The following is a 27,241-nucleotide window of genomic DNA, read 5'->3' as shown; positions in this document are numbered from 1 at the left end:
GTGTGGTTTGGTTTTTTCTTAAAACAAAATCTCTTCAATCCATTACTTTTGAAACAAGGGAACCTTTAACACAGCCGGAACGGGTGCTGGTTTTAAACAGGCCCAGTCTTCTGAGAACGGCTCTTTTTTTGTCAGATATTTAACTAGAGTTTTGTTACTAATGCTGGACTTAAAGTAGCTAAAGTCAATATAATACTTTCCCGAAATATTACTCAGAACTGCTTAGGCTAATATTTCCAAAGCCAGAATTCTTTAAAAAGCTAAGGGCACAATCTCAAATGGCTCAGAGCCACATTCCTCAAACTCTGACACTAAAACGTTTTACTCCAGGCAAATTCTGTGTTCTTAAACTGTTGTGGTAATTCTTGCATCAGCTTCTGCTATGGCAGCCGTTTCCTAAGCACTGCTCACGGCACTCTGAAAGGCGTAAGAATTTATAATCCTAACACTCGGGAGAGGATGCAGTGAACAGATTTGTATCTAAACCCAGGGAAATGTGAGCCCAGGAAGGAATAATCCCCGTGATCGCAGCAGCACGCGGAGGTGCAGGAGCCGCGGCGGCGCTCGGGGCCTCTGCAGCTCCCTGGCTCAGAGCACCAAGCGTTTCTCTGCAGAGACGCTGCTGCTGCGCTCCGGGAGCGCGAGGAGCGGTCCTGGTCTGAAGGACGCGGCGGTTCCGGATGTCACAGCGCAGCGGGCGCTGGCGCGTCCCCGCAGAGCAGAGCCAGCCCCGCTCTGGGCCCCACTCGCGGGGAGCCCCGGCACATGTGTCCGCAGCGCAGCACCAGCGGCCGGCGTGTCCCGGGCCCGTGGCGTCCTCGAGACCCATGGGGGCCCTCGGCCTTGCCGCCCGCGCAGCGTGGCAGCGTGCAGACCCGCCTGGGGGAAGGCGCTGGGGGCGTAGAGCCCAGGGCGAGCGGGGCGCTGGCCGGCTGGGCCGTGCTGGTCACGGCAGGTCAATCAACGCGCGTCCTGGCAGCTGCCACGTCTCGTCGTGCCGGAACCTGTGTTGGGAACATCCTCCTTTGTCTGCCGGACTCAGCCCATTCTCTGTGTGCCAGGCAGGTTTGATGTTTCCATGGTGCTGCAGCAATGCTGTTAGTTACAGTAACTACCCTCCACCCAGAAATGACAATCCAGCATATCTCCAAATTAGCCTTTTTATTGAAATCAATAAAGGAGAAAACACATGACACTAAACTATTTGGTGGCAGCTTTGTTATAAACTCATTACTGGAAAAACAGCAATTGGACAGACCTTTAACCACTGTCATTGATTCCAGCACAGCGAGAGTGATCTATTGAGTTAATCAGCTAAGTTGTGCCGGTAGCAGCGGCTGTGCTGCTCGGACTGGCCGCTTCCCCCCGCAGGGCAGGTGCGGGCCAGGTAAAAGTCACAGAAGCAAAAATTACACAGCACCGCTGTCCAAGCAGAGTGGTTTGAAAGGCAGTGTTTCGCTTTCTAGAGGAAGCGGAACAGAAGGGCCCCTGCGCAGCCCGCGGCGCCCGGCGCGGCAGCGGCCCCGCGGGCTGTGTAAGAGCCCGGCACGCCGCCGAGTGTACATTGGCGTAGGTGACTGTAGCGGGAGCGACCCTTTCTGCCCTCGCTGCCCGTGCCGTGCCGTGTCAGCCCCTGGAATACGGGTGATTTTCGGGGCTGGGTATCTAAGGGAAGGCTAACGTTGCTTTTTTCTCCTCCAGTGACTTGATTTTAAGTTTCATTTGTGTTTCTCGGAATTCCTTTTTCATCAAGGTTGCTGAAAGAAAAGAGATGGCGTCAGTATTGACACAATGCTCTATGTCTCATTCCTGGCCTCCTGACAGAATTTAGACAGTAAAACACTTAAAATAAGGTTTGTTTCCCAAGAAAGAATGAACTGAATTTTTGCAGGTATCCAATATCTAAGAGATTTATATACTCATCATCTGATAACAAATTATTCTTGCAGGAGCCTAGTATCAGTTTGTTCCTAAATACGTATTTACTTGCAGGCATTTGGCATCAGGCTGCTTCTTGATAGTACCAGGATATGGCGTGTGACGCCCAATGGCTTTTTTAACGTTCTTTTTGGCCATGGTGCCCCAGATAAGCGTCTTCTCATAGCCTGTGAAGTTTAAAAAACGCAACAGAAGGAGTTCAGGCAGAAGCAGACCCAGGGGGATACCTGGAATAAGGCACTTTGAGATACGTGACAAATAATTTGATTTTCCCCCTCAGAAAACGTCTAAAACCACAACCACGATTCAGAACTGAGTTTCAAGGTGCCCGCAGCCCCGTTTCCAGTTGAGGTGCAGGTGCCCTTCCCCCGCTGCCGCAGGAGGCGGGCGGGGAGCCCGCGTCCCCAGGCACCACGCGCGGTGACGCGTTGGCCGAAGACGCCGGCCGCAGCAGCGCCCCCGCTCGCGGGCGGCTCGGGGTGCCCCGCGGTCCCCAGGCCGCGCGCAGAAGCAGCAGCACGCTGCGCGTCTCGTTGAGAACTTCAGGAGCGACACGTTTTGCTTTAAAATGATATCCAGTTTTGAAGCTGAGGGTCGTGGCTCCTCTGCAGACGGTTCGGGCGCCGTGCTCGGGACCTCACTCGGTCCAGAGGACACGAGCCGGGAAGGGGTTTTGTTAAACGAGCAGGTCCCTTTGCACCCACCGTACCGCGGGGCCAACCGCGTCCCGTTTCACAGGGAAGGAGGAGATACTGCTGGGAAGTGCACAGGCTCAAACCTGATTTAATATTGGAACAGGCTGATGTGCCTATGTGGGGAATATATATAAACACAACGCTTGAAATAGCTCATACAGAGCACTGTGATGTGACATGTGTTCAAATAAAACCATAAAAAAATGCTTGGAACATACAAATGAGGAGAAACACGCAGATACTGTGTATTCCAAAACTTCTAAATTTTGGTCATTGCATGATTTTTTTATCATCGATCCCACATCCAGCAAAATTAGATTTACTGTCCTTGCTTCTTATGAAATTACACAGAGGCTGATGCTTTATTCCTCTCCAGGACAGTGAAAAGCAATAAAATTCTTGCAGATTTCGACAGCAGGCAATTCAATAAAAGGCTATGTATATTTTATAAGTACAATAAAGACAAGTCTGTAGCTGAATCACAAACGGGTTTTTGTTTGGTTGGTTGGTTGTCCGTGGGCATCCTTGCTGGCGCCTCCACGCGGGCTGCTCGCTCGGCACGCGGGCTTCCCTGCTTGGGGAAGCAGAAAGAAATGTGTATCTCTGTCGTGTATTATTTAAGGTTTGCTCAAGGGATTTTGCAATGCGTGTCTGCTTAAAATTTAAAGGTGGCGTGGAACTCAATACTTTCCTGTTCTTGATTAATGCTGTAAAATTTTACGTACAATTTCTGTTGCATTGTGAAGTGTATCTATGTTATCATTGTGACATTCCCTTTTGTGAGCAAATAATACGATTGTACGCACACGATATTTGCTGAACTTGCACCAATGCCCGGATTTTCTCCCGTTCTGCGATAGAGTCAGATAACACGGAGATGGACGCGTTAGGCGTTCTTCTTACGCAGCAGCTGCGATGTTACGTAGTTGTTTCCTTCACAAATTTCATCTGAAAATAGGTCCTTCCTCATTCAAAACTGTCTTGCCCTACTGCTTATAATTCTCGTACGTTGCTTAATTTGTCTGATAATGACTACGAAGCACAACTAGACAATTGTGTTGTCTTAAATATCAGGTTTTCCTTTTCTCGTGCTTGTATTAAAGTTCCTATTAATGTAGGAAGCATACGGACTCAAAATGTGTGGCCGTGCGCTGTTCTCTTTGGAGGCGGAGGCGCGGGCCGGGGTCTGTTGGATGCGGCGCGTGATGGGCGGGTTCCCCGCGCAGGACTCCCGTGGCCCATCGGAGCGGCTGCTCGCCCGCTCCCTCCTGCGTTCGACGGCGTTTCTGGCTCCAGAAAAACCAAAGAAAATCTCTGTTGCTTTATTGTGGGTGACACGTGAGGAGACACGGGCTGAGGCCTCGGGTGGGACAGAGCTGTGACAGCATGGGACAGAGCTGTGACAGGATGGGACAGAGCTGTGACAGCATGGGACAGAGCTGTGACAGGATGGGACAGAGCTGTGACAGGATGGGACAGAGCTGTGACAGCATGGGACAGAGCTGTGACGGGATGGGACAGAGCTGTGACAGCATGGGACAGAGCTGTGACAGGATGGGACAGAGCTCTGACAGCATGGGACAGAGCTGTGACGGGATGGGACAGAGCTGTGACAGCATGGGACAGAGCTGTGACACGGGATGGGACAGAGCTCTGACAGCATGGGACAGAGCTGTGACACGGGACAGAGCTGTGACAGCATGGGACAGAGCTGTGATGGGATGGGACAGAGCTGTGACACGGGATGGGACAGAGCTGTGATGGGATGGGACAGAGCTGTGACGGGATGGGACAGAGCTGTGACGGGATGGGACAGAGCTGTGACACGGGATGGGACAGAGCTCTGACTGTCGCCGCACCCGTTGCACTGTCCGTGTGGGATCCTCGAGGCTAATTGAAGTCTTTGTGATTAACTACACACACACACACGCACTCACTCTTAATAAATAGTGTTTGTTACAAGTTGCACCCTGAGGAGAGCCCCGCGCGGTCGGCTTTGGCAGCACCGCGGCCAGCGCGGCCGATCCCGGGCGGGCTCCGCGGCCTCGGGCGCCGCCTGCTGTTCCGGAGGAGACAGCGGCTGCCGGGCGGACCCGCGCGGGGGGGCCGCTGTTCCGCTCGGCGCGCTGTTCCGCTCCCGCGCTCCCCCCCCGGACGGCGCTGCGCCGTGAGCGGTGCGGGGAGCCGGTGCGCGGAACCGGGGCGGGAGAGCAGCCGGTGACGGGTCGGCGGGGCGCGCTCCTGCTCCCTGTAACACAAAGAGCTGGTAGAGGTCTGATGCTCGCGGGAGTTAATGCTTCCCGTGTTGTTCATGAGACATCACAGAGCACATCGTGGTCTCTTGTAACAATATTTTTCAGCAACCATGAAATTTTGATAAAATGATCATGCTCTCTTCTGCTGCCAAATGCTGGTTTAGATTTGGCTTTGTTGAACTAACTCGCTCTTTGGCAGCAGTAGCGTTTGGCAGGGCAGACCAGATGCCCATTGCTAGACCCTCTGCTTCCAGATGTGCTCCTGTGGCACAAGCAGGTGGGTGTTAACAGATCACCTGCAGCCCTCGGAGACCGGCTGCAGGTGGGACACCACAGTAACAATGTGTTATCGTTTCTTGCTCCTCCAGGAGGTTCTGTGAATATTCAGTTTCTCCTAGATTTCTCGGCGGCGCTCGCAGTCCGAGGGGCTGGAGCTCTGTGTGTCGCTGTCCGTGTAACACCCGGCTCCGCCGCTGGGCGCGCCCGGCGCGGGGCCGCAGGCTGTGCGCAGCCGTGCCAGCAGGGGGCGCCGGCGCCGCCCGGGGAGAGCCGCGCCCGCGCGCTGGAGCGGGGCTGAGCGGCCGCGGAGGGGGCGGGGCCAAGCGGGGCGGGGCCAGGCGGGGCGGGGCGGGGGCGGGGCAGGGCTGCCCCTCGCGGCCCCAACTCTCGCGCCTCCTCGCGGGCAGGAAGCAGGTGGGCTGACCTGGGTCGTCACGTGGCCAGGATGCGGAAGCTATCGACAGGAAGGGGGGGCTACTTCCGGCGTCGGCCTGTCTGGGGCGCGGAGGCAGCGGCGGCCGCACGGACGCGGGCCCGCGGTCGATCCCGCTATGCGAGAGAGCCCGAGGCGCGCAGGTGAGCAGCTCCCCGCGCCGGGCGCGGCCTTCCCGCTCCACGGGTGCTCCGCCGGCGGGGCGGGCCGGGTGCTGGCCCCGGCGCTCCTGGCCGCGCTCCGGGCGGAGCCGCTGCGCCGCGGGGCCGGCACCGGGGCCTGGCCGGGCCCGCCGTTCCGGGCAGGGCCGCGCTGGCGCCGCCGCGGCGGGTGCGGGGGCATCAGCAGCATCTCCGGGTGCCGGCAGCGGCGGGGCTGCCCGCTGGCCCTTCTTACGGGGCTTTTATTTTTAAGCAAGTAGCGTGTGCCGTGTGTGTTTGACTCGGTGTTGCGGCAGCGACACTTTGTGCTAATTGAAATAGACCTTGTTATGTGTTGGGATAAAGAAAATGTGGAAACGGAACAGATTGTAAAGGAGGAAGTGAGGCCTCGTTGGAAAAAACAAACTTTCTTGATTTATGTGGCTTTACTAATAGCAAATATTTTACTTACGTTCTGACAACTTCGGTTTGCATGAGAACTTGCGGTGACCAGCAGAGCGCTCCCGGCCCAGCTCCCGGCCCAGCTCCCGGCCCAGCTCCCGGCCCAGCTCCCGGCCCAGCTCCCCGCCCAGCTCCCGGCCCAGCTCCCCGCCCAGCTCCCGGCCCAGCTCCCCGCCCAGCTCCCGGCCCAGCTCCCCGCCCAGCTCCCGGCCCAGCTCCCCGCCCAGCTCCCGGCCCAGCTCCCCGCCCAGCTCCCGGCCCAGCTCCCCGGCGGTCCCGGGCCCGGCCCAGCTCCCCGCCCAGCTCCCCGGCGGTCCCGGGCCCGGCTCAGCCCGCCCTGCGCGGGTCCGCTCGGCCGGCGTCGCTTTACGTCCCCGTTGACCGAATCCTGAAGGGTTCTCTTGTAGGCCAGTGTTGAAAAACAGCCTTAAAGCTGAGAATAACCTGAAAGGGTGAGATTTAAAAATTTCAGAAGTTTGGCTTATCCAGCCAATGTTGCTCTTTCGTAGTTGCATTTAAATTTCTGTCATTATTTCTAATGATAATAAGATACAAATTTATTTCAAATTCAGTTTAAAATGTTAAGTAGAGCTTCTAGAGAAGTATATTACTGCTTAAAAGACTGGTAACTTTTGAATAAGACCTGGATCATGTGGGAACAGAAACATTAAACTCTGACCATAGCTCAGTTTCTTGCCTGTAATTGTTGCGTTGTTACAAATATAAAGGCACATTCAAAAAAATACTGTACAGCAGAGGTATCACTTTCCCGATTAATATTTCAAATTCCGTAAGGTTTTTCTTAAAGAATCATGTCTGGAGAAACTCAGAACTAGAGGATTGGTTTGTAGCTCTGCAGCTGCACTAGAGTTGCTGTTCCAGCTCTCCGTTAATAGGATGACAGGGAAACATCCCTGGGAGTCACACGGCTCGTTCTCGCCGGGGTGTTTGTGAAGAGGACAGTCAGGCTTCGTCTGGGGATCAATGCGGTGATTGGCAGGCGAAGTACAGAGTCGTTCCTGTGCTGTTACAAGCTCTGCAGCATCCTGCGGTCAGAACTCTACTGTCCTTTGGTCAAATAACTGGTTTTGATATCCTAAACTCATGCTTGAAATGCTTCATCTGTCTCAGCTGGGTAACGTGGTGTCTGTAGCTCCTGCTGTAGTTGATGAGTCCTCGTGGACAGAAGAAACACAACGAAATGTGCTGGTGTAGCAATCTGTGGTCTCAGTACAACCTTCGGAAAAGAGAGAAATGAGTTGGGGCAGGAGACACAGAAGTATAGCGGTGGCACAGTTCCACAGAACGTGGGGTTGAGTTCCTTATGAGTCTGCTTGAGTGTTATTTGTTGAAGACAAAAGTGTGGAAGGAAATCGGGAGATCAGTACTCTAACAAGCAGAAATTCTGATTTTATGTTTTTTCCTTGCAGCACAACATTAAATTTGTAATGCAATGGAGTCTGGGTCAAGCTCTTTTCGAGTGGAATTTCCAGATTTTTCGAGCACCATTTTGCAGAAGTTAAACCAGCAGCGCCAGCAAGGACAATTATGTGATGTGTCCATTGTCGTGCAGGGCCATCTCTTCAGAGCTCATAAAGCTGTTCTTGCAGCCAGTTCACCTTACTTCTGTGATCAGGTTCTCCTAAAAAACAGCAGACGAATAGTCCTGCCCGATGTGATGAATCCCAGAGTCTTTGAAAACATTCTTCTGTCTACCTATACAGGTCGGCTGGTAATGCCCGCTCCAGAAATTGTTAGTTATTTGACAGCAGCAAGTTTTCTTCAGATGTGGCACGTAGTGGATAAATGCACGGAAGTGCTAGAGGGGAACCCAACCGTCCTCTGCCAGAAGATGAACCATGTCAGTGACCATCAGTCCCCCAGCAGCAGCAGCTACAACGGCCTTGTTGAGACCTTTGAACTTGGCTCGGGAGGACAGACGGAATTCCACAAAGCTCAGGAAATAAGGGATGGTGAGAACGAAGAGGAGATCTCTAAAGATGAACTGTCGTGTCAGTTGACAGAACATGAGTACCTTCCCAGTAATTCTTCAACAGAACATGATAGACTCAGCACTGGAATGACAAGTCAGGATGGTGAAGAAGGAACCAGTGACAGCGCGGAGTATCAGTACACCAGACCAATGTACAGCAAACCCAGCATCATGTCTCACAAGAGGTGGATCCATGTGAAACCAGAAAGGTTTGAGCAAGACTGTGAAGGTGTTGATAACCCGTATGATGAACACCAAGTTTCTGAATCCATGAATGCCATTCAGGCGGATCACGCAATCCAGTCTTCAGGTGTTGAAGACTTTCATATAGGTGACAAAAAGATGGAAGCAGAATTTGATGAACAGGCAGATGAAAGTAATTATGATGAACAAGTTGACTTCTATGGCTCTTCTATGGAAGAATTTTCTGGTGAAAGGGCAGATGGAAATTTAAGCGCTCACAGACAGGATCTTATGATAGCAGCAGGCTATGGTGAAGGCATTGAAATGGCCTCGGGAATTAAAGAAGAAACATCCCTCACTGGATTCTCACATGCTGATAAGCTGTATCCTTGTCAGTGTGGTAAAAGCTTCACACACAAAAGTCAGAGAGATCGGCATATGAGTATGCACCTCGGCCTTCGACCTTATGGCTGTGGTGTCTGTGGTAAGAAATTTAAAATGAAACACCATCTTGTAGGCCACATGAAAATTCACACTGGCATAAAACCGTACGAGTGTAACATCTGTGGGAAAAGATTTATGTGGCGGGACAGTTTTCACCGGCATGTGACCTCTTGTACCAAGTCGTATCAAGCTTCTAAAGCTGAGCAGACTACTACTGAGATGAACTAAGACATTAGTGCTACATTTGTTTAGTAGAGTAAGCAAAAGAAACTACTTATGCAAATAATGTCTGGTACTTGCTATTGTAAATTCTCAAAGAATCAAGTTTTAATGATTATGCTAGTGTAAGCAGACCAAACTTTTACTTTCCACAGTATTACTCCAGGTGTTCAATGTGTCAAGTGCAAGTGGTTAATCTGAAAGGTGCTTGCAAAATTAGGTCCGTAAGGTCTTTGTGACATTGATTGCAATCACAGCAGTGTTAAGAAGCCCTGTTGTTTTTCTAAGTCTCCTGAATTCACAGTAAACCCCAGCTCTAAATTGACCCAAACCCTGCAAATACATGAAACAGGAATTCAAGTAGACCTACTTAATGAAAAAGAGCACTGGGATGCTCAAGGTTACATGATTCACATTTTAATGGAAAAAAAATTGGTGTTCTACCTGCCCACATACTTAAGATGCATCAGTGGACAGCCTACATCTTCTTGTATTGCTTAGTGAAAGGCTGTGTTAAAGATGGTTTAGCTTTCCTTTATCTGTCTTCCATTTTCTATCCATCTTCAGTAAAACATTGTTTAATTTTGTGCCGACTTCCGTTTAGAGTCTGTAAAGCACTTAAATATAGTTGAGCACTATGTAAACTTCACTGTGTATCAAGTATAATTTGTCTTTGATCCTCTGGGGTCTAATGCTGTATGGCTTGGCTTGGCTTGATTGCTACATCGTGAGAGCTAAGCTGTAGTTTTCTGTTTGGGTTTTTGTGGCTTACTACAGTAGCAAGTACCAAACTGTGCATTCACAAATTGAGTTTTTATTGGTACAAAAACTTCTTTGAGAACTTCTGTCTAGTTTCAGAAACCTGTTTTAGGAAAATTATTTAGTCACTGATAGGTATTTATACTTTTAATTCTTTACTCTTTGAGTAGTAAGAACGATAATACAGATTCTTGGTACTGAACTACTGTGACTGGTTACATGTGATCACAAGCAGCCGGAGCTGTTTACCTCTTCAAATGAAGTTGTTTGTGCGAAGTATCGTCATTGGATCTGCTGAGGGTACTGCAGAACATGGTTCCACGCTTACGGCCCGAGTCTGGATTTCTGGTGGGGAAATGGCGCTCGCGCTCCATCAGGATGAGGATCCGCACGCTGCGCTCTTGCTCCTGGGGCCGGGTGCGGTGTTTGTAGTCCTGAGAGATGCTGCCAGCTCTGCAGGCAGAGTGGATGCATCGGTTGTGAAGGTGGCAATGGGATTTTTTGGGTGAAACCTTAATGTGGTCCTATGCAGAAGCAACTAACCCTTCTTTGTAGTTTACCGAAACATTATAAAAAGGAAAGAGCCTCCAGAGCCTGCATAGACTATAGCAGAAAGAGATGAGGTCCAAATGCAGTGCTGGTAACACGGGGAGAAAAACCCAACCAGCACCAGAGGCTTAAGACTGTCTGGCCCCAGTTTATGTATTAGGCACTGCGATGTGCAGGATAACGTGCTGAAACAGATGACCCTGTATGGCGAAGCAAAGCCACACAAAGAGAATTACTATTTAGATGCTTTTTTGAACTCCCAGTTACAAACTGTCTGAAGATGCAACTGAACTGTATCCTGAACACGAACGCTTGGCGCACGCTGGGGGTTTCCTGCTCAGTGGGCTGTAGTTACTGTAACTTCTTTTCTGGCATTCTGCTTACGAACTTTGACTTTTTTTTTTTAAGAGGCTCTTAATTCTTGATCTTCTAATGCTTCAGATATTTTTCGTATGAAATTTTGTTAAAACAGATATTCCCAAATATGATGAACCCGTTGCTGGCAATGGGCATGAATGGTCAGCACCACAGAGTTCCTGTTCTTAGCACTTAATTGAACTCTATGATATACCATGGTGGCCATATATAACCCTTGTAATCAAGGTAACAAAACAGGGATTTGCTCACTAACACTGTAACCTGCTTAATGTATAGAAGCACTTTGTATTATAAACAAAAAAAAAAGCCCACACCATAAAACTTTATAAGTATGTTTTTTAACTTTAGAAATTATATTCCCTTTATGGTTTGTTTCCACACTGCTAACACTGTCTTTTTTAATATTTAAAAATATATATAATGCTTGCCTGTTTACGGGAGCGTAGAGGAAAGGGTTCCTACACTCAGCGGCCCTATTTTTCCATTCTCCAAGGCCTTACTGCATACAGGGTGTCATTTCTGCAAGTACCATCGTCGCATTTGAGGGAAGGTATCGTCATGCTCATTCCACAAGTGATCTTGTATCTTACGTTAGTTCTCACCCCCTTTCAAATTGTCACTTCAGTGTAGCATAAAAAGGCTAAATGTGCCTCTTCCCATTTAACCGTGGAAAAGGCTGGTCAGAACCACCAGGCTGAAAACCACGCTCGAGCAAAAACTGGTTTCTGTTAAACCCAGACCACCCTACAGAGCTGCCAGTAGAACTTTCTTTACCAGCTTGGAATGACTTTTCTATGGGACATTTCAGAGTTAAACGTTACTCTTATTTGCAGTTAGATTACTTTGAAATAAAGCTTTAAAATACAATGTACTGCGAGAGACACTTTAAAGGTTTTATAATAGGTACAGTAGATCATATTATAGAACCGTGTTCTTTTTTAATGACTTAGCACAAATAGTAACTTTTTAATATTTGCCTATTACCGTTTTACACCGCATTATGATATTGTCTTGAAAGTCCAACAGATGTTGCTCCACTGATTTTGTAGTGCTTGGCTTTCTGATGTTAATTTACATGAAAACAATCGATTGCAGGAAAATACTGATATGATTGTGATGAGCTGTAGTTGAGAGGACTGATGATTTAAGGGAAGCTTGAGATATGTGTCTGAAATCCTTACTGTTGCTTACCACAGGCAAAGCTGTTGACTTGTGATTTCCTGAATTTGATTTCTTGCCCTTTGACAAGCTTCTAATCACCGATTCTGGTATTGTGGGAAAAATATAACAAAAGAAGTACTTCAACCATTATTGAAACATCTTTCCTCCGCCTTCCTCAGGCTGAACTGAAGTCGGGCGCCTCTGCTCCCTGCCCTTGCAGTCCGTTTCCCTTGTTTTCACAAGCCGGGCTCGGTCGCGCCGGTCGTTGCTGTGAGGTGCCCGATGCCGCCGGAGGTTGGGCTGCTGGGCTTGTTGACACTCCTGCTTTCCTCCTGGGTGTCCTCTGCTGTTCGGCGCTGCTGGCTGTCCCCAAGCGCTGACACCAAGCGCAGCCCCTCCAGGGATGTGCCTGTTCAGCTCGGGTCTCCTGTGGGCCTCGCTCACTTGGGAGGGGTCCCTGCTCTGGCGTGGCCAAAGTCCCCTTGGGAGCGACGCACGGGGGTGTCTCTGTACGTGTGCTCAGTGTCTTTTCCGTTTGTTTTCCCACAAGCAGCTCTTCAGCTTCTCCGCCTGTGTTTCTTCCCCAGAATATCTCCTGTGTCTCCCTGCAGCTGTGCTGGCAGCCGCCACTGTTAGCTGTGGTGACGCGGGGGCGCTGGGCGCAGCTCCGGTGAAGCTGGGGCAGGGGTGGGTTGTTGCCGTCAGCCTGCGTGCCGCCGGCACGGGGCAGCCGCAGCCTCTTGCCGCGTGTCCCCGTGCAGCCCCTGCTGCTGAAGCTCTGCCCGTTATGGCCGGTCCGGTTGGACACGGTAAAACAAGATGCGCAGATGCAGCTGCTGTCAAGCTCTTAATCTTTGCTGAAGGAGTGGTCTTGTTCAAGATACAGGAAATTATTCCTTGTTTGTGGGGAGGAGGGAGCGATCCGTGTATAGAATATGAATGCATATGTATGTGATAAATGTCATTAATCGTCCCCTAAGCTTCATCACGCTAAATGCCACGGCTTAGCAACATTTGTGCGTTTTTATATTGTTCACTGTTGGCTGTAGTAAAGCGAATGTCTTCTGAAGAGCAGGTGGTTGTACACACAGGAGGCGTTCCGAACAGCCGTCCCCTGTCCTGTCCGTGGTGGGGACACTCAGTTCTTTCCATTCCGTTTTGTAACTAGTGTGTTAACTACCATGGGATCTGCGTAACTGCCCTTCTGAGAAGTTCAGCTATTGAGCAGGGTGAAGATCTCTGCTCAGGTGTGTACGTGACCCTTTTGGGGAGGATGGTCCTGTTTCACACACCACTGTTGTGGGTTTGTTCGGCTTTTTTAAACGTTACCTGGTGTTCTGCGGGTGAGCAGGTGGACTCCAGAAGGTCCTGTCACTACAGTTTTTGGTCTTGGCTGTTTCTTTTTTCGTGTGAGCTGTTTCTGGGGTTGAGAAGCTTTGTCCTGTACCAAAACCCAGGCGGGTGATCAAAGGTGATGCATTGGGTTTCTCATTATAAAATATATTTGATATCCCTCTATTTTCAAGCCCGAAAGGAGGCACGTGGTGTCTTGTCATCTCAGCGCCTCTGCGCTGGTGCCAGAAAGGTGACCTGTCTCTGGGTTATGAGAGCCTACAGCAATATATTGGGTATTTTGCTTTAACAGAATAAGAACCTTTCTCAACATAACAAAGGAAAGCTGGTTTTTGTCATTTAAATGCTTCATGGGATAGCTGGGCTGCTTAGGCTACAGGCTGTAAACTGTCCCCGCCCTAGGGGAGGATGCTGGAAAACAAAACGGTATATTTTTAATGTGATTAAATTGTAAGTTCTGATTTTCGCTTGAAGCCTGTGTCTGTCGATTGCTGCTCCTTTTTTTATTATTCATCAAATTCCATATTTCTTCCAGAAATGTAACTGTTTATGCAAGTCAAGTGAATCTTCCTTAATGAAATATAAGTTTTTATTCTGAACAAGTCATTTATAATAGTAAATTTGCATATCTTGATATTTTGTGGGATGTTATGCCTGTATTGCAGAGGTTGGATAGTTTTGTCGATAAATATTGCTGTCCTAACTGTACAGCATGGTTTTAATTTAATGTTGTTATTCAGTATTTTCTTCTTATAGAAGAGTCCCATGTCCCTTTTTTGTATAACATGTTTTAATAAATGTTATCTGTCAACTTTGTAAATGTTTTCTTAAGCTTGAATGAAAGGAATGCATGTCTAGTACTGGTATTTAATATTTCACTTTTGCCAAAACAATGAGTGCTCAAAAGTACAAATCCAAAAGTTGTTGATATATAACTTTATTAAATATATAAAGGAGAAGTGTATCTAGTACTGTGTCTTCTTGAAATACTGACAACATGCTAAGCCTAGCCTAAGAAAACACTGGACTCAAGCCGGATTTAGGCCCCGTGTTAGTCCACATCATCGGAGCGGTGGTGTCTGTCCTTCAGGAGGCGCTGGCCGCGGGGCACAGGCCCGGCACGTGTCTGCTCGGGGCAGCGCCGGCGTCTCCAGCGCCCGCGGCTGCAGCTGGAGCCTGCACGGAAAACGTGGATTGTTTTCTTGTCTAAGTAGGCAAGAAGCTAAACACCGTGCGGAAGTTCCCGTTCCGTTGCTGCGGGAGCCGGGTGCGCTCCCACCGTCCAGCCTGGGCGAGCGGCGAATGGGCGCCGTGCTCGGGCAGCAGCTGCTTGTCGCGAGGCCCGGGTGACCCGGGCGCCGCCGCGCTCCCGGCCCCTTTGTCTCCGGTTGTTGCCGAACGCGCGGTACGGCGCTGAACGGCGGGACGGCTCCGGGGAAAGTTCAAACTCCCGCCCCGGGGGTTCCGGACCCGCGGGGGTTCCCAGCCGGGGGGTTCCCAGCCGGGGGTTCCGGAGCCGCGGGGGTTCGGCAGCCGGGGTTTCCCAGCCGGGGGTTCCGGGCTCCTCGCCCCGGGGCTGCTGCTGCTCCGCCCGCTGCCGGGGCACGTCACCCGGAAGCGGAAGCGCTGCCAGAGAAATCAGTTCCGGGGGCGAGCAGCTGTGGGAGCGGGCGGGAAGCGGCGGTGGCGGCGGGCCGGGCCGGGCCGGGACCCGCCATGTGAGGCGCCCTGACAGCTCCAGGTGAGCGGCGGGCGGGCCGGCGCGCTGCAGCGCCTGCCGGGCCGGGGGCCGACGCGGCGCTCCCGGGCCGGACGGGGGCCGTTCTCTGGGAGGGGGTCTGGGCGCCCTGACAGGCCCCGCGGGGGCGGCGGGGCGGGCGGCCCGGGCGCCGCGCAGGGTTCGGCCGCGGTCCCGGCTGTGCCGCGGGACCGAACCGCGGCGCGGGCCGCCTGGAGGCAGCTCCTCCGCTGCTGCGACCGGCGCCGGCTGCCGGGGCTGCCTCGCTCCCGGCCTCGCCCGGCGGAGCTGTCACGGCATCACGCGGGGCCGTGACCCGGCGCCGCTCCGCGGGCGCTGACAGCGGCGGGAGCTGCCGGGCCTCGGTCCGCTCGGACCCCAGCGCGCACCGCGCGGTGCGGGGCACGGACCGGCTGCCGTGGTGTTGCCGGGGCTGGCGGGACCGTCGCTGTGACCGTGCCGGGAGCGGAGCTGGCGCTCCGCGGGAGGCCCCGGCCCTTCAGCATCGCCGGCGTGTGCACAGCCTGTAGAGCTGGGTTTGTTTCAGAGCAGACCAGAGCTGAGGGTGCGTTTGGAAAGGCTCGGGAGCGCTGGCTCGGGAGCGCTGGTTCTGGAGCGCTGGTTCTGGAGCGCTGGCTCAGGAGCGCTGGTTCTGGAGCGCTGGTTCGGGAGCGCTGGTTCGGGAGCGCTGGCTCAGGAGCGCTGGTTCTGGAGCGCTGGTTCTGGAGTGCGGGCTCGGGAGCGCTGGTTCTGGAGCGCTGGTTCTGGAGCGCTGGCTCAGGAGCGCTGGCTCAGGAGCGCTGGTTCTGGAGCGCTGGCTCGGGAGCGCTGGCTCGGGAGCGCGGGCTCGGGAGCGCGGGTTCTGGAGCGTGGGCTCGGGAGCGCGGGTTCTGGGGCGCGGGTTCAGGAGCGCGGGTTCTGGAGCGCGGGTTCAGGAGCGCGGGATCGGGAGCGCGGGTTCTGGAGCGCTGGCTCGGGAGCGCGGGTTCTGGAGCGCAGGTTCTGGAGCGCGGGTTCTGGAGCGCGGGTTCGGGAGCGCGGGTTCGGGAGCGCGGGTTCGGGAGCGCGGGTTCAGGAGCGCTGGCTCGGGAGCGCGGGTTCGGGAGCGCTGGCTCGGGAGCGCGTGGCTGCCGGGGAAGGAGGGACGGTAGGGTTAGCTGCGCCGCACTTGTTACGTGTCCTGGAATCCCCAGCGCCCGAATCAGGACGTGCCTGCGCTTCATTGCCTGCGCCAGGACAGCCACGAAATCCTCTTTCTGACACAAGTAACGCTCTGGGAAAATACCGTGAGTGCGCGTTCTTCAGAGCTCTGTCAAACTGCCACAAAAATGTTGCTTATACCTAGAGAACATAGCTGCTTCATTGCTTAAAAGAAACATTGGAGCTAAAAACTTATGGTTTGATAAAGAGTGACTAAGGGTCACAAAAAAGAAAAAGTAGATAGATTAAAATGCATAACACTGACCAAGTGTCATCTTAGTAGCAAATAATTTATTACTGTAATAGCAGGAGGTACAGAAGCTCTCTGCTCCTCTGTCCCTCCCCACTTCTTGAATTTCTGAGTGTACGAATTGCAGATGTGATGCTCTCGATTGGGATTTGTTCACACTGAGAGTGGCTCATTGGCACGTACACCTCAAGCTGTCAGATACTCAGGAAACTTGGACAGTGACTATTTAAGATTGCACAATGGGTATATAATGAAACCTGTGCACAAAAGAAAAGTTTCTGCTCATTGCTGATAAGATCTTGCTGATCTGTGTGTGCATCACAAACGTGCCCCTTTGTTCTGGTTACCTGCCAGCACACCTGCCGATCTCGGTTACCTGCAGTTTGCCTTCCAGTAACTGTTTTTTTTCTGTATTCAGAAATAAATCAACACCTGTAGCTGCTTTTGTAGGAACTTGACTTCTAGAGCCAATAGTTGGAGATTATTTGTATTGAGGTTTCTGATTGTTGGGTGGAGTTTTGTTTATGCATCGACAGTAGTTTTGTTTTTCCTCTTCAGTCGCTTGTGTGCAAAGAAGCGGTTGAGGACAGTCTGAGAGCTGGGATGAGGGCGGCGGTTTGGCTGCAGTTTCTCGACTGCTTTCTTTGGATATTTGCTCAAAGAAGAAGCTGCTGGGGTTTTTCTATTAAACGCTAAATATGCAGTTCCAGTAATTTCCCTGCTGCACCGTACTAAGCCCTGAGAATAGGTTTGTAGTTATCAATATTAACATGCGTGTGTGTGTGCATAGATGCATATAAATCAATTGCTTTTCATTTTGATATTAAAGCCATGCACTTCTTCAACTGGTTTTCTTTTCAGATGTTTTGAATTTTGGTGAGGTAAAGATAAATCCTTTTCCGTTTTCGTTGAGCAGACGTCCGCATTAGTAGCAAGGTCCCTGGGGAGGTGCGGGCGCTGCGTGCGGTGCGCGCCCGCGCGGGCGCTGCGGCTGTGTGCAGGCCTGCCTGGCAGCGGCTCCGGAGCACGCCGCCGCTGTCCGCTTCTCTGAGCCTTGCCTCGTCTGCGCAGCAATAGCGACCCTGCCTTTCCCCGTGGTGTTCTGATGTTCACTGGTGAAAGTGCCCAAGAACTCCGTTTTCTAGAGACTTCATTTCAGCCTGTACTAACTGGCTTCAGTTTCTGAGGAAACTGGGGGTTCCTGCATTTTTTGAGGTAAAGTAATGAAGTTTTAAATTGTTCTGTAGTCTCCACTGCTGTAACAGGTTCTGCATTTTAGTGTAAAACTGAAGCGGGGCATGCTCATTGTCAAAGCTGTTTTCTAGTTGATAAGGCGTATGTACCTTTTGCTGTGTGATTTACTACAGATGGCTCACTGTTTAAAGGTTTGGCCTGTCTACATTTCCTCTGATTCCAATGGGCGCTTTTTCAAGCTTAACTCAAACTTCCGAAAACTTAGCGCCCCTCTGTAGAGTGATTTGTGGATGGTTACCATTTAGAGAAATGAAGATTTGAAATCCTGCTTTGTTAAGAAAGGAGCTAATTGCTTCCATATCCATTGATTTTTGAGATTTTGTTTGAGATTTTTTGTTTGAGATTTTTTGTTGATTTTCCATAACTTTTGCGTTAGTGTTATTAGGCTACTGGAAGGGTAGTTAGTTCTCATTTAGGGGGTTTTTGGATGGCTTTTGAATGAGGAATCAGCTGTACTGTAGACTGTTCAAAACAGTACTGAGCTTTACAAACGTATGGGCAGGTATTTACGTGCGCACACGGGCTCGTGCTGGCTGTTTCATTTAACCGGCGTCGAACAGAATGATGTGTTGAACTGAGCTGGAAAGGGTTTTGAGATCACTGCAGATGCAAAAGATGCCATAAATAAAGAGCATTTTATCCTGTTGGAGAAGCTGCAACCAAAATGAACCTTCATGCTGCAAAATGGCAAGGGAGCATTTCTCACACCTTTGTGTGAGTTGAAACGGGCATAATGTGTATCACTCACCGGTTTATGAGAACGGCGAATCACGCATCAGTGAGTGCATGAAATTAAACAGGTGCAGACTTAGCAGCAGAAACTAATACGACGCTGGCAGGCACACGGTGTCGTGTCGTGGTTATACGATGCTTCCCTGCAGCTACTGTATGACGTCAGTAAAATTGAATACCAAATATGTTTTGTCACTGTCTATTCTTGGGGTTTTTGAAGTGAAATAAGAACCTTCATGGAACATAATTTTTAAAGCAAGTTTGTTTTGAAATCTAAGGAGAAATGTTGAACGTGTATCACAGTCATGTTCACAGGTTACTTCAATGAACACTTTTGTCTGAAGACATGGGGCAGCAATCCGCTCCTAGTAAATCTGTACCATGGTCTGCGTCTGCTGTAGGAGGCCCTGACACACAAATGTAATGCAGACACAAAGAGAATTTCTGTGATTCTGTTGAGTGTGGGTCACCTCCTACAGAAAGGGACAGGAGGCTCAGCACAGAGCGCTGGCTGCTAAGACTTACTGAGCTTAGTCTCCAGGTCTGGCCTCTGCTTTAAAACTAGAAAGCTTGCAGCCAAGTTCTTGCAAACACAAGGTCTATGAAAACCTTAAACACTTTGACCTACCTGGGCAGGAAGGTCAAGAGATGACCTGTTCATAGCCACTTGCCCAGCGGTGGGCTTAAAATGTACAGGACCTTAACCTACCGTTGCACTGGCCCACGGTCGGGTGGAGGCTGGAGCAAGACAGAACGCGTTACTTCCCACCAGTGAGAGCAGCTGACATCGCGGTTTGACTTTCTGCAGTTGTCATGGAAAACCAGGGGAAAAGATGTTCCGTATGCTCTTATATCGGATGAGGGAAATAAGGTGATTAACAGGAGTGAGACGATCACGGCCATCTGTAAAGACAGCTGTGGCAAGACAGTTCTGTTCAGTGAATAAAGCCACAAAATCATTTGGAGCTTGTGAGCTGGTGCAAGTCAGACATAGGTCAGAAATCAAACGTTGCGTCAAACAAATTATCAGACATAATGTTGGTCAAGTCAGGACGCTGATTGTCTTGTTTCTCTGCTAGAAAGAAGTCCCGTTTGTGAAGATTATGAGTGTTAGTTTTAAGTGACAGCCAGCTGATACAGTTTCAGTTCTTCCTCACAGGCTTTTTATCATATTCCTACCTATTGATTTTTGTTTTTAGACTGCCTGAATTTTCATAATTTGATTTAAATTGTTCATGTGTCCCATTACAGCATGTAACATAAGACATAAATAGAAAAAAACCCCACTAGTATGTTGTGATACATTGGACATGCTTTCTGCATCAGAAGTCAATGGATGATGTTGGGATCTGTTTGTTCAATTGGAAGAGCAGGTATGGTGGCGTTATTATGTGCTTGGACTTCTGCATTTATTAGAACAAGAATAGCAACAAAAGTCTGAAGGTTCTTGGGCGCTTGATTAGGGGCCTGGTCCTGGAAATGTGAGGTGGTGTCTGGTGCAGATAGACACTCTCGAGGGCACAAGAATCCCTGTGCTTTTGGTGATAATACTCTATGAAAAACTGGTCAAGTGCTTTTCTTTAGATCTCGTTTTGAAATGTACACTTTTCTCCAAAGTGCCTTGGAACATCCTTTCCCGGTGGTTCAGGCAAGTGTGAGAATCCACGGCTTGTGAGTTAGGTCAGAATGTGAATGTCAAATCCTTCTAGCCAGGAAGTCGCTGCCGTGTCAGATGGGCGTCAAAGTTCACATCGTGCTTTATTAAGAAAAAGAATAACTAAGATCGCAAAAGGAGAGTGAAAAGAATTGGAAGTCCATGGGTGGCTGAAGCGGCTTCCTTCGTGCTGCCCCGCGCGCTGACACCGATCCGGTACCGTCTGCGGACCCCTGGCACGCTGGCTGGACAGGCTGGAGATGAGGCCGCACTTCAGTGTTTCCTTTCGCTAGGATTTCCTTGAAATGGGCAGATTAAGACTCTACTTCTGGTATTATATCAAGTATTTATATCAACTGTTTTGTTGTAACACACCTGAAACAGATCAGTGTGGTGATTTAACTTCAATATGTGCAAGCATTTATTTTTGAAATGGAAAACTCTGTATTCATTCTCAGTTGTAAATCTTCTTGTTTTTCTTTCAGATTACTCTTTACATCAGTAGAAATGGACAGCAGCAGTTTCATCCAGTTTGATGTGCCCGAGTACAGCAACACTGTTCTGAGCCAGTTAAATGAACTCCGTTTGCAAGGAAAGCTGTGTGACATAATTGTGCACATTCAGGGTCAGCCATTTCGAGCCCATAAAGCTGTCTTAGCTGCCAGTTCTCCATATTTCCGTGACCATTCAGCATTAAGCACCATGAGTGGCTTATCAATATCAGTTATTAAAAATCCCAATGTTTTTGAACAGTTGCTTTCTTTTTGTTACACTGGAAGGATGTCCTTACAGCTGAAGGACGTTGTTAGTTTTCTAACTGCAGCGAGCTTCCTACAGATGCAGTGCGTCATTGATAAATGCACTCAGATACTGGAGAGTATTCATTCAAAGATCAGTGTTGGTGACGTTGACTCTGTCACTGTTGGTGCTGAAGAAAACTCAGAAAATCGCAATGGAGTTAAAGACAGCAGCTACTTTGCCAATCCTATTGAGATATCCCCCCCCTATTGCTCTCAGGTGCGACAGTCAGCAGCAGGCAGCGATCTTAGGATGGAAACTACGCCAGGCAAAACTCTGCGTAGTCGGCTGCAAGAAGAAGGGCATTCAGATCGAGGAAGCAGCGGGAGTATCTCTGAATATGAGATTCAGATTGAAGGTGATCATGAGCAAGGAGACCTGATAGTAAGGGAAAGTCAGATTGCAGAGGTGAAAGTTAAAATGGAGAAGTGCGACAGGCCAAGCTGCTCTGACAGCTCTTCCCTTGGCGACGATGGATACCACACAGAAATGGTGGATGGAGAGCAGGTGGTGGCAGTAAATGTCGGTTCCTATGGGTCTGTCTTACAACATGTTTATTCGTTTACTCATGCCTCATCACAGGCTACAGGTGTGTCTGAAGCCTTCGGGAGCCTGAGCAACACGAGTCCTTCGAGGTCAATGCTGAGCTGCTTCAGAGGGGGTCGCGCACGCCAAAAACGGGTATCCACGGGTCACTTGCACTCTGATGTTCAGGGCTTGGTGCAAGGGGCTGACAGTGAATCCATGGTGAGTAACCCGGGATATGAAAATAGTCCACGAGAGAGAAATACGAGAGGTCACTGGTATCCGTACAATGAGAGGCTGATTTGTATTTACTGTGGAAAGTCTTTCAACCAGAAAGGGAGCCTTGATCGACACATGCGATTGCACATGGGAATAACTCCTTTCGTGTGCAAGTTTTGTGGGAAGAAGTACACCCGCAAGGACCAACTGGAGTATCATATTCGGGGGCACACAGATGACAAGCCCTTTCGCTGTGAGATCTGTGGAAAATGTTTTCCTTTCCAGGGTACACTAAACCAGCACTTGCGGAAGAATCACCCTGGGGTAACAGAAGTAAGAAACAGGGTCGAGTCTCCAGACAGAACAGAAGCATTTGTGGAACACAAGGTAGATAATGATGCTTCGGCTTCTGAAGCTATGGATTCTAGTATGGAAATTCGTGCAATGTCTAACACATCTGATTAAAATATTACATTCTAAGTGCAACACAAATAAGCACATTACTAATGTATTTTTGAATATTTTATTCTTTCAGTAATCTTCAGTACAAGTATAACAGCCTTTTAATTTCCCTGACCTTCTGGAAATCAGTTTGAAATGGTTTCTGGAGAAGGCCTCATAAGTATTCTTTGTTTTCGAAGGAGGCTGGGTTGGTGTTTTGTTCTGGTTTTTTACTTTACCTTTGAAGATGCTCAGAATACAAAAGACAGCGTACTGGGGAGAGGATAGGAAGAGTCCGCTAGCGTGTTCTGCTGGTTGATCTGGCAAGACACGGTTCCCGTGCAGGAGGATGCTGGAGTGGCAGCTCTGCTGGTGCACCAGGAGCCTGTCATCTCCCTCCTTTCGTGTCCCAGCTCCTGCTGGTGGTGGTGGCTCCACAGCACTGGGGAGACACCGTTCTGGCTTTGATTCCTTCCGTGTGTCTCGATGAAATCAGTTGGCTTTTACTAACTGTTTTTGGTAGTTAGTCTGTTTATATATATAAACTTGCTTTATATATATATAAAATGCTTTCACTTTTCCTGTTCTGGTTGAGGTAATGTAAAGGTATGTCACCGTTTATACTGAGTACCACTCTTTCAACTGCTAGGTGTCCTCTCTCCTTAGGATTTAGGACTTCGGACTTTGGGAGGATGGTTTTGGTTTTAAAAGAATGTTTGGTTTTCATTTTATTAAACTATTACTTTGTGTGCAAAAGTGAGCAAAGTGAATTACCTTGTTTTAATAGCTTTGCTTTATAACATATGTAAACCAAATGCCATAAATCTATTAAATTATGGTTAAATTGTTGAGGGGTTTTGTTAGTTGTCTAGAACGCAAGCTGGACAACCTGTGGTGCTGACCTTTTTATATATATAGAGATAGATATATCTATATATATTTAAAAAAATACTAGCAAACTTAAAAGTAGCATTGTGGTTTTAAATGTGTTTTTACTGGCCTCCGAATCTACCTTCATTTCGTACTGTAGAACCATACCAGGTAATTAAATTTAACTTCAGCACGCTTCGTGGTTGGTTAAAACCAGAGGGAGCTGGAGTTCCAAGTACAGTATTTCCAGGCAGTGTTTGATGGGTCTCTTCGCAGAGAGCCGTTTTCAGGTGCACATTGACTTCCTGTATAAAGCTCCAGGTGACACGTCAGCACTTGGAATTTGTACTTCTTTTGTATGAAAAAACCAAGTAATCCATGGGAATTTCAAGCAATATGTCTGTTGTTTCACGTGTGAGTATCACAGAGTTGCTGTGGCTTCCCGACTCTTTCAGTGGTCGTTTGCTGGATAAAGGAACTGCCGACAACTTTAAGAATACTCGAAATCTTTTTGTTTCACCAAATGTTTTTTTCACTACGGTGCTAAGTTCATAGTTTAGGTCAGTATAATATATGAAATGTGAAACCCGATGGTAACAGAGAAGCAAAAGAAGAAAGAAAAAAGAAAAAAAGGAAAAAAAAAAGGAAAAAGGAAAAAAAGCCCATCCCAACCAAATGCAACAAATCCCCCAATCCCGGCAGCGTGAGAGCCCTCGAGGCCGAACGGGCACCCACTGCTGCGTGAAACTGCGCGGTCGGCAGAGCTCGTCACCTGCTCCGTTACAGTGCACGTTGCAGATAATCGGGCCTTACGTCTGTTTAGCAAATACTGAGAACACGACTGTGAGCACGCTGTTTAACTCCTGGAATTTAGACGATAAACGGTCATTCCTGGATTACGGGGAAGCAAAAAGGTGGTTTTGCTATCTTGTGAAGCTCTTTTTGGCTCCTACGAAGTTGGGGCGTATTTGTGCAGTAGCTTTACTAAATACACTAGTTCTTCACCTTGTGGCGGTCTGCAGTGAGAGTCAACTTCCCTACGCACAGACGGACAGGAGAACAGCCCCGCGCCGCCGGAGCAGCGTCAGGTCGGTGGCTGCATCGCTCGCCTGTTTGTCCTCAGATGGCCTAAGCAGACAGGCGGAGCGGGGGGCGCTGGTTTTCTCCTTGAAGCAACAGCAGAACTTCTCTTGGCAGGAAGGGAAGGTGTGTGTCCGTGTCCGGGGAAGGTGGTCTGTGTGTCTGCCCACGACAACACATGGTGGTGTTTCTGAGACTGTTGGGTTTTTTTCCTAGATGTTTGGTTTAAGTCATTAAATAGAAAAAAAAAATGTGCTTTGATGAATTAAGTTTGAGACACGCAAAATCCAGGAAATGTACCATTATTTTTAACCCATTACCTTGGGCCTGTGCTGTGGTGCCTTTGGTGTGACTTTTCCCATGGAACTGTGAGTTGAGGATAGTAGGATATGGGTTCTAATTTTATATTTCTTGAATTTGTCCGTGTCACAATCTTAACATTATTTAAATCTAGTTCTTTGTATTTGTAAATGTATTTAAATGGTTTGAGTTTACCAAAGAGTGACTTATCCAAAATTGTCTCTGACAAAAGCAAACAAAACCCCACATCACTTTACTTGTGCAGGTTCAGGTTCAGACCGTTGTCGGGGGCAGTCGCGGGCAGCGCCCCCGTGCGCCGAGCTGGCCGCGCGGCCGCCCCTGCCCGCGGCGCGCTGCCCCAAGCCATAGCGCGGGACCCGAGCGGCAGCGCGCCGGTGCGGGACTCTGGTGGGAAACGAACTTCACACCTGGTAACAGCAACTAAATTGTGCCTTGTCACATAACGGTTTGCCAGGATTAGCATCGTCACAAAACATGAAGCATTATCTGACTGAAGTTCATTTCGCAAGTCCACCACAACAGAGTATGCCGGGTTCTTTTAAGCAAATTATGGAAGTACTGTACGGTGTCTTGTGTCTGTACGGTTTTAAGTTAGCACAGAGCTGTTACACATTTCATTCACGATAAATGCAGAAGTCGATAAATATGTGAAGTATTTGACAGCAAAATAAATCATGAAATTATATAGGCTGGTTCATAATTGAGTCTCTTCTTAATCTACCTTTTTAATTATACACAAATGTGAAAACAGTGACAGTGTCCTTGATGTTTAACCTATTATGACAAACTGTGAAAGGAAAGGATTTTATGCCTTTGCTAATGTTTGTGGTTTTGAAGAGTCCTTTTAGTTTTCTTGATCAGTTATCTTCCATACGATTTCTTTTAAACTTGTAAATACATTTAGAAAATAGCTTTGTAAATACGGTATATTATAAGTTCACTTTGGTCAAGATTGGCTCCGCTTCTGTGGTGCGAAACCTCTCCATAGCATAAAGGATACTGTCGAGTCCCTGTGGGGCAGGACGTGCTGTGGGCCTGAGCCGCGAGCGCTGGCGCCGCCGTCCGAGCGCCCGCTCGTCCTCCCGCTGCCGCCTGCGCCGGCGGAGCGGAGCGGCGCGGCCCCTGGCGGGTTTGGGCTGAGTTACGGGAAGAACAGCAGGAATAAAATCAAGGGCTGGGAAAAAGATTGAACGAGCTTTACCTTGAAATATATATATATCTATATATATATATCTTATTTGAATTTTTGTATTAGTTTACTGTGATTCTTTTATTGTCAGTTTTCTAAACAGGTTTCACACGAAACCATTGAAAGGGACTCAAATATGCAACACCTAATCTATTTTCCAAGGGAATTTTACCCTTGAATGGTGCTTTTTGACTGGTCAGGGTTATTTATTAAATTTTATATTTGAAAGTATTGGGGGAATTATGTAAATTCTTTATATGAATCTGTTTATTTCATGAATTGTAAATTTCATAATACTCAGTGACTGAATTGGGGTTTTAGTAAAGTCATTCAAAATGTTCAACGTTTATAATCCGTGTGCATTTTACATGTATTTTAACAAGTGCCAGAATAATTGTATTTAATATTATAGATTTAATACTACTTGCACATCCCTGTGACAGCATTAACGTAAGTTTCGCAAGTTTACATTAAAAAAAAAGCTAAAAACACAAGTAAGCCTGGGACGCGCGTTCCCGTGTCCTGCAGGCGCGGGGCCGGAGCTGCATTCCCGGGTCCTGCGGGTCCTGCGGGATGTGGAGCCGTGTTCCCGCGTCCCGTTGGACGCGCGTTTCCATGTCCTGCGGGACATGGAGCCGTGTTCCCGTGCCCTGCGTGTCCTGCGGGACATGGAGCCGCGTTCCCGTGCCCTGCGTGTCCTGCGGGACATGGAGCCGCGTTCCCGTGCCCTGCGTGTCCTGCGGGACATGGAGCCGTGTCTCCGTGTCTCCGTGACCGGGCGCGTTCGCCTCTGGCGGGCGGCAGGTGCAGCGAGTTCAGCGCCCGAGCTGCGGGCGTGCGGCTCTTGGGGCGCAGCTCTTGCACGGCTTGACAGTGTTGTTTCTGACTGAAAAAGTGTGTTTTTAAATATGTTTTATTTGTATGGTTGTTTTTCATGATAAATAATTGAACAGTTTGAATGACTTGACTTTGTGTCATTATCTTGCAATATAAACCGGTAACCTCACAACTCCACACTTCATCACCATATGAAGTAAATGAAGCTAGCTAAGCTGATGCTGTAACGATTAATAACTTGCCATTAAGGATTATTTTATAGCATGAATTTTAAAATATTTATTCAAATGATATTTTACTCTTGTATTCACTTTGGTTTTAGATTTGTGACATGAATATTTCAGTGCTGCTTTATTTTGTTCTGATGAATTTGTTTCTTGCCTGTAAATTGCTTTTTTTAAGGTATAAAGTCAATGGGAATTGCTGTTTGTAAATTAAAATGCTTCTAGAGCAAATCTGTGGTGTCAGTGTCTACACTTGGCTTTTAACTACGAGGGACTTGCATTTTAGACGCTTTTCCTGAAGGGTTATAAAAAGTTGCAGTTTAATACTCGTGTGCCAACGAGGCATCAAAAATCTTTAGAGACAAATTACTCCTGAAGTTTATCCTTTTTTGCCAGCATTGCTTGTTTCGTTCTGGCCAGGTGATCGTGTGAGTTGCACCGCAACACCTCGTCCAGCTCCCAGAGCAGAACAAATCCTGTCCGGGTGTCAGCCCCTGCGCCCCGGGCCGGGGGTGCTCTCCTGTCCGGGTGTCAGCCCCTGCGCCCCGGGCCGGGGGTGCTCTCCTGTCCGGGTGTCAGCCCCTCCGCCCCGGGCCGGGGGTGCTCTCCTGTCCGGGTGTCAGCCCCTCCGCCCCGGGCCGGGGGTGCTCTCCTGTCCGGGTGTCAGC

General features: G+C 49.1%; 2 protein-coding genes and 1 long non-coding RNA gene across 5 annotated transcripts; 2 read left to right on the top strand and 1 right to left on the bottom strand.

Annotated features, from left to right (window-relative positions):
- Positions 1-1,144: 1,144 nt before the first annotated feature.
- On the bottom strand, positions 1,145-6,350 carry LOC135575823 (uncharacterized). The gene is made up of 2 exons (XR_010467125.1): positions 6,213-6,350; positions 1,145-1,757 (listed from the first exon to the last, which is right to left on the bottom strand). It is a non-coding gene; the product is annotated as an uncharacterized LOC135575823 (long non-coding RNA).
- Positions 5,472-14,200, top strand: ZBTB43 (zinc finger and BTB domain containing 43). The gene is made up of 2 exons (XM_065035326.1): positions 5,472-5,743; positions 7,633-14,200. Exon 2 carries the CDS (start codon positions 7,656-7,658, stop codon positions 9,048-9,050), a length of 1,395 nt encoding a protein of 464 aa, XP_064891398.1. The 5' UTR covers positions 5,472-5,743; positions 7,633-7,655; the 3' UTR covers positions 9,051-14,200.
- Positions 14,201-14,840: 640 nt separating this feature from the next.
- On the top strand, positions 14,841-26,804 carry ZBTB34 (zinc finger and BTB domain containing 34). 3 transcript variants are annotated; one of them, XM_065035315.1, is made up of 2 exons: positions 14,841-14,982; positions 20,555-26,804. In XM_065035315.1, the coding sequence occupies exon 2, from the start codon at positions 20,577-20,579 to the stop codon at positions 22,074-22,076; it is 1,500 nt and encodes a 499-aa protein (XP_064891387.1). In that variant the 5' UTR covers positions 14,841-14,982; positions 20,555-20,576; the 3' UTR covers positions 22,077-26,804. The 3 variants fall into 3 exon arrangements, with proteins under 3 accessions (XP_064891387.1, XP_013226089.1, XP_064891386.1); XM_013370635.3 differs by lacking the exon at positions 14,841-14,982 and adding an exon at positions 16,092-16,265; XM_065035314.1 differs by lacking the exon at positions 14,841-14,982 and adding an exon at positions 16,297-20,400.
- The last annotated feature ends 437 nt before the right edge of the window (positions 26,805-27,241 follow it).

Source organism: Columba livia, chromosome 19 (genome assembly GCF_036013475.1).
Source record: "Columba livia isolate bColLiv1 breed racing homer chromosome 19, bColLiv1.pat.W.v2, whole genome shotgun sequence".
NCBI classification, from domain to species: Eukaryota; Metazoa; Chordata; class Aves; order Columbiformes; family Columbidae; genus Columba; species Columba livia.
Note: the sequence above shows the minus strand (reverse complement) of the source record. Positions and strands in the feature narration are given on the sequence as shown.

Coding starts and splice junctions, on each gene's coding strand:
- ZBTB43 (XM_065035326.1), top strand. CDS start 7,656: ATGGAGTCTGGGTCAAGCTCTTTTCGAGTGGAATTTCCAGATTTTTCG.
- ZBTB34 (XM_065035315.1), top strand. CDS start 20,577: ATGGACAGCAGCAGTTTCATCCAGTTTGATGTGCCCGAGTACAGCAAC.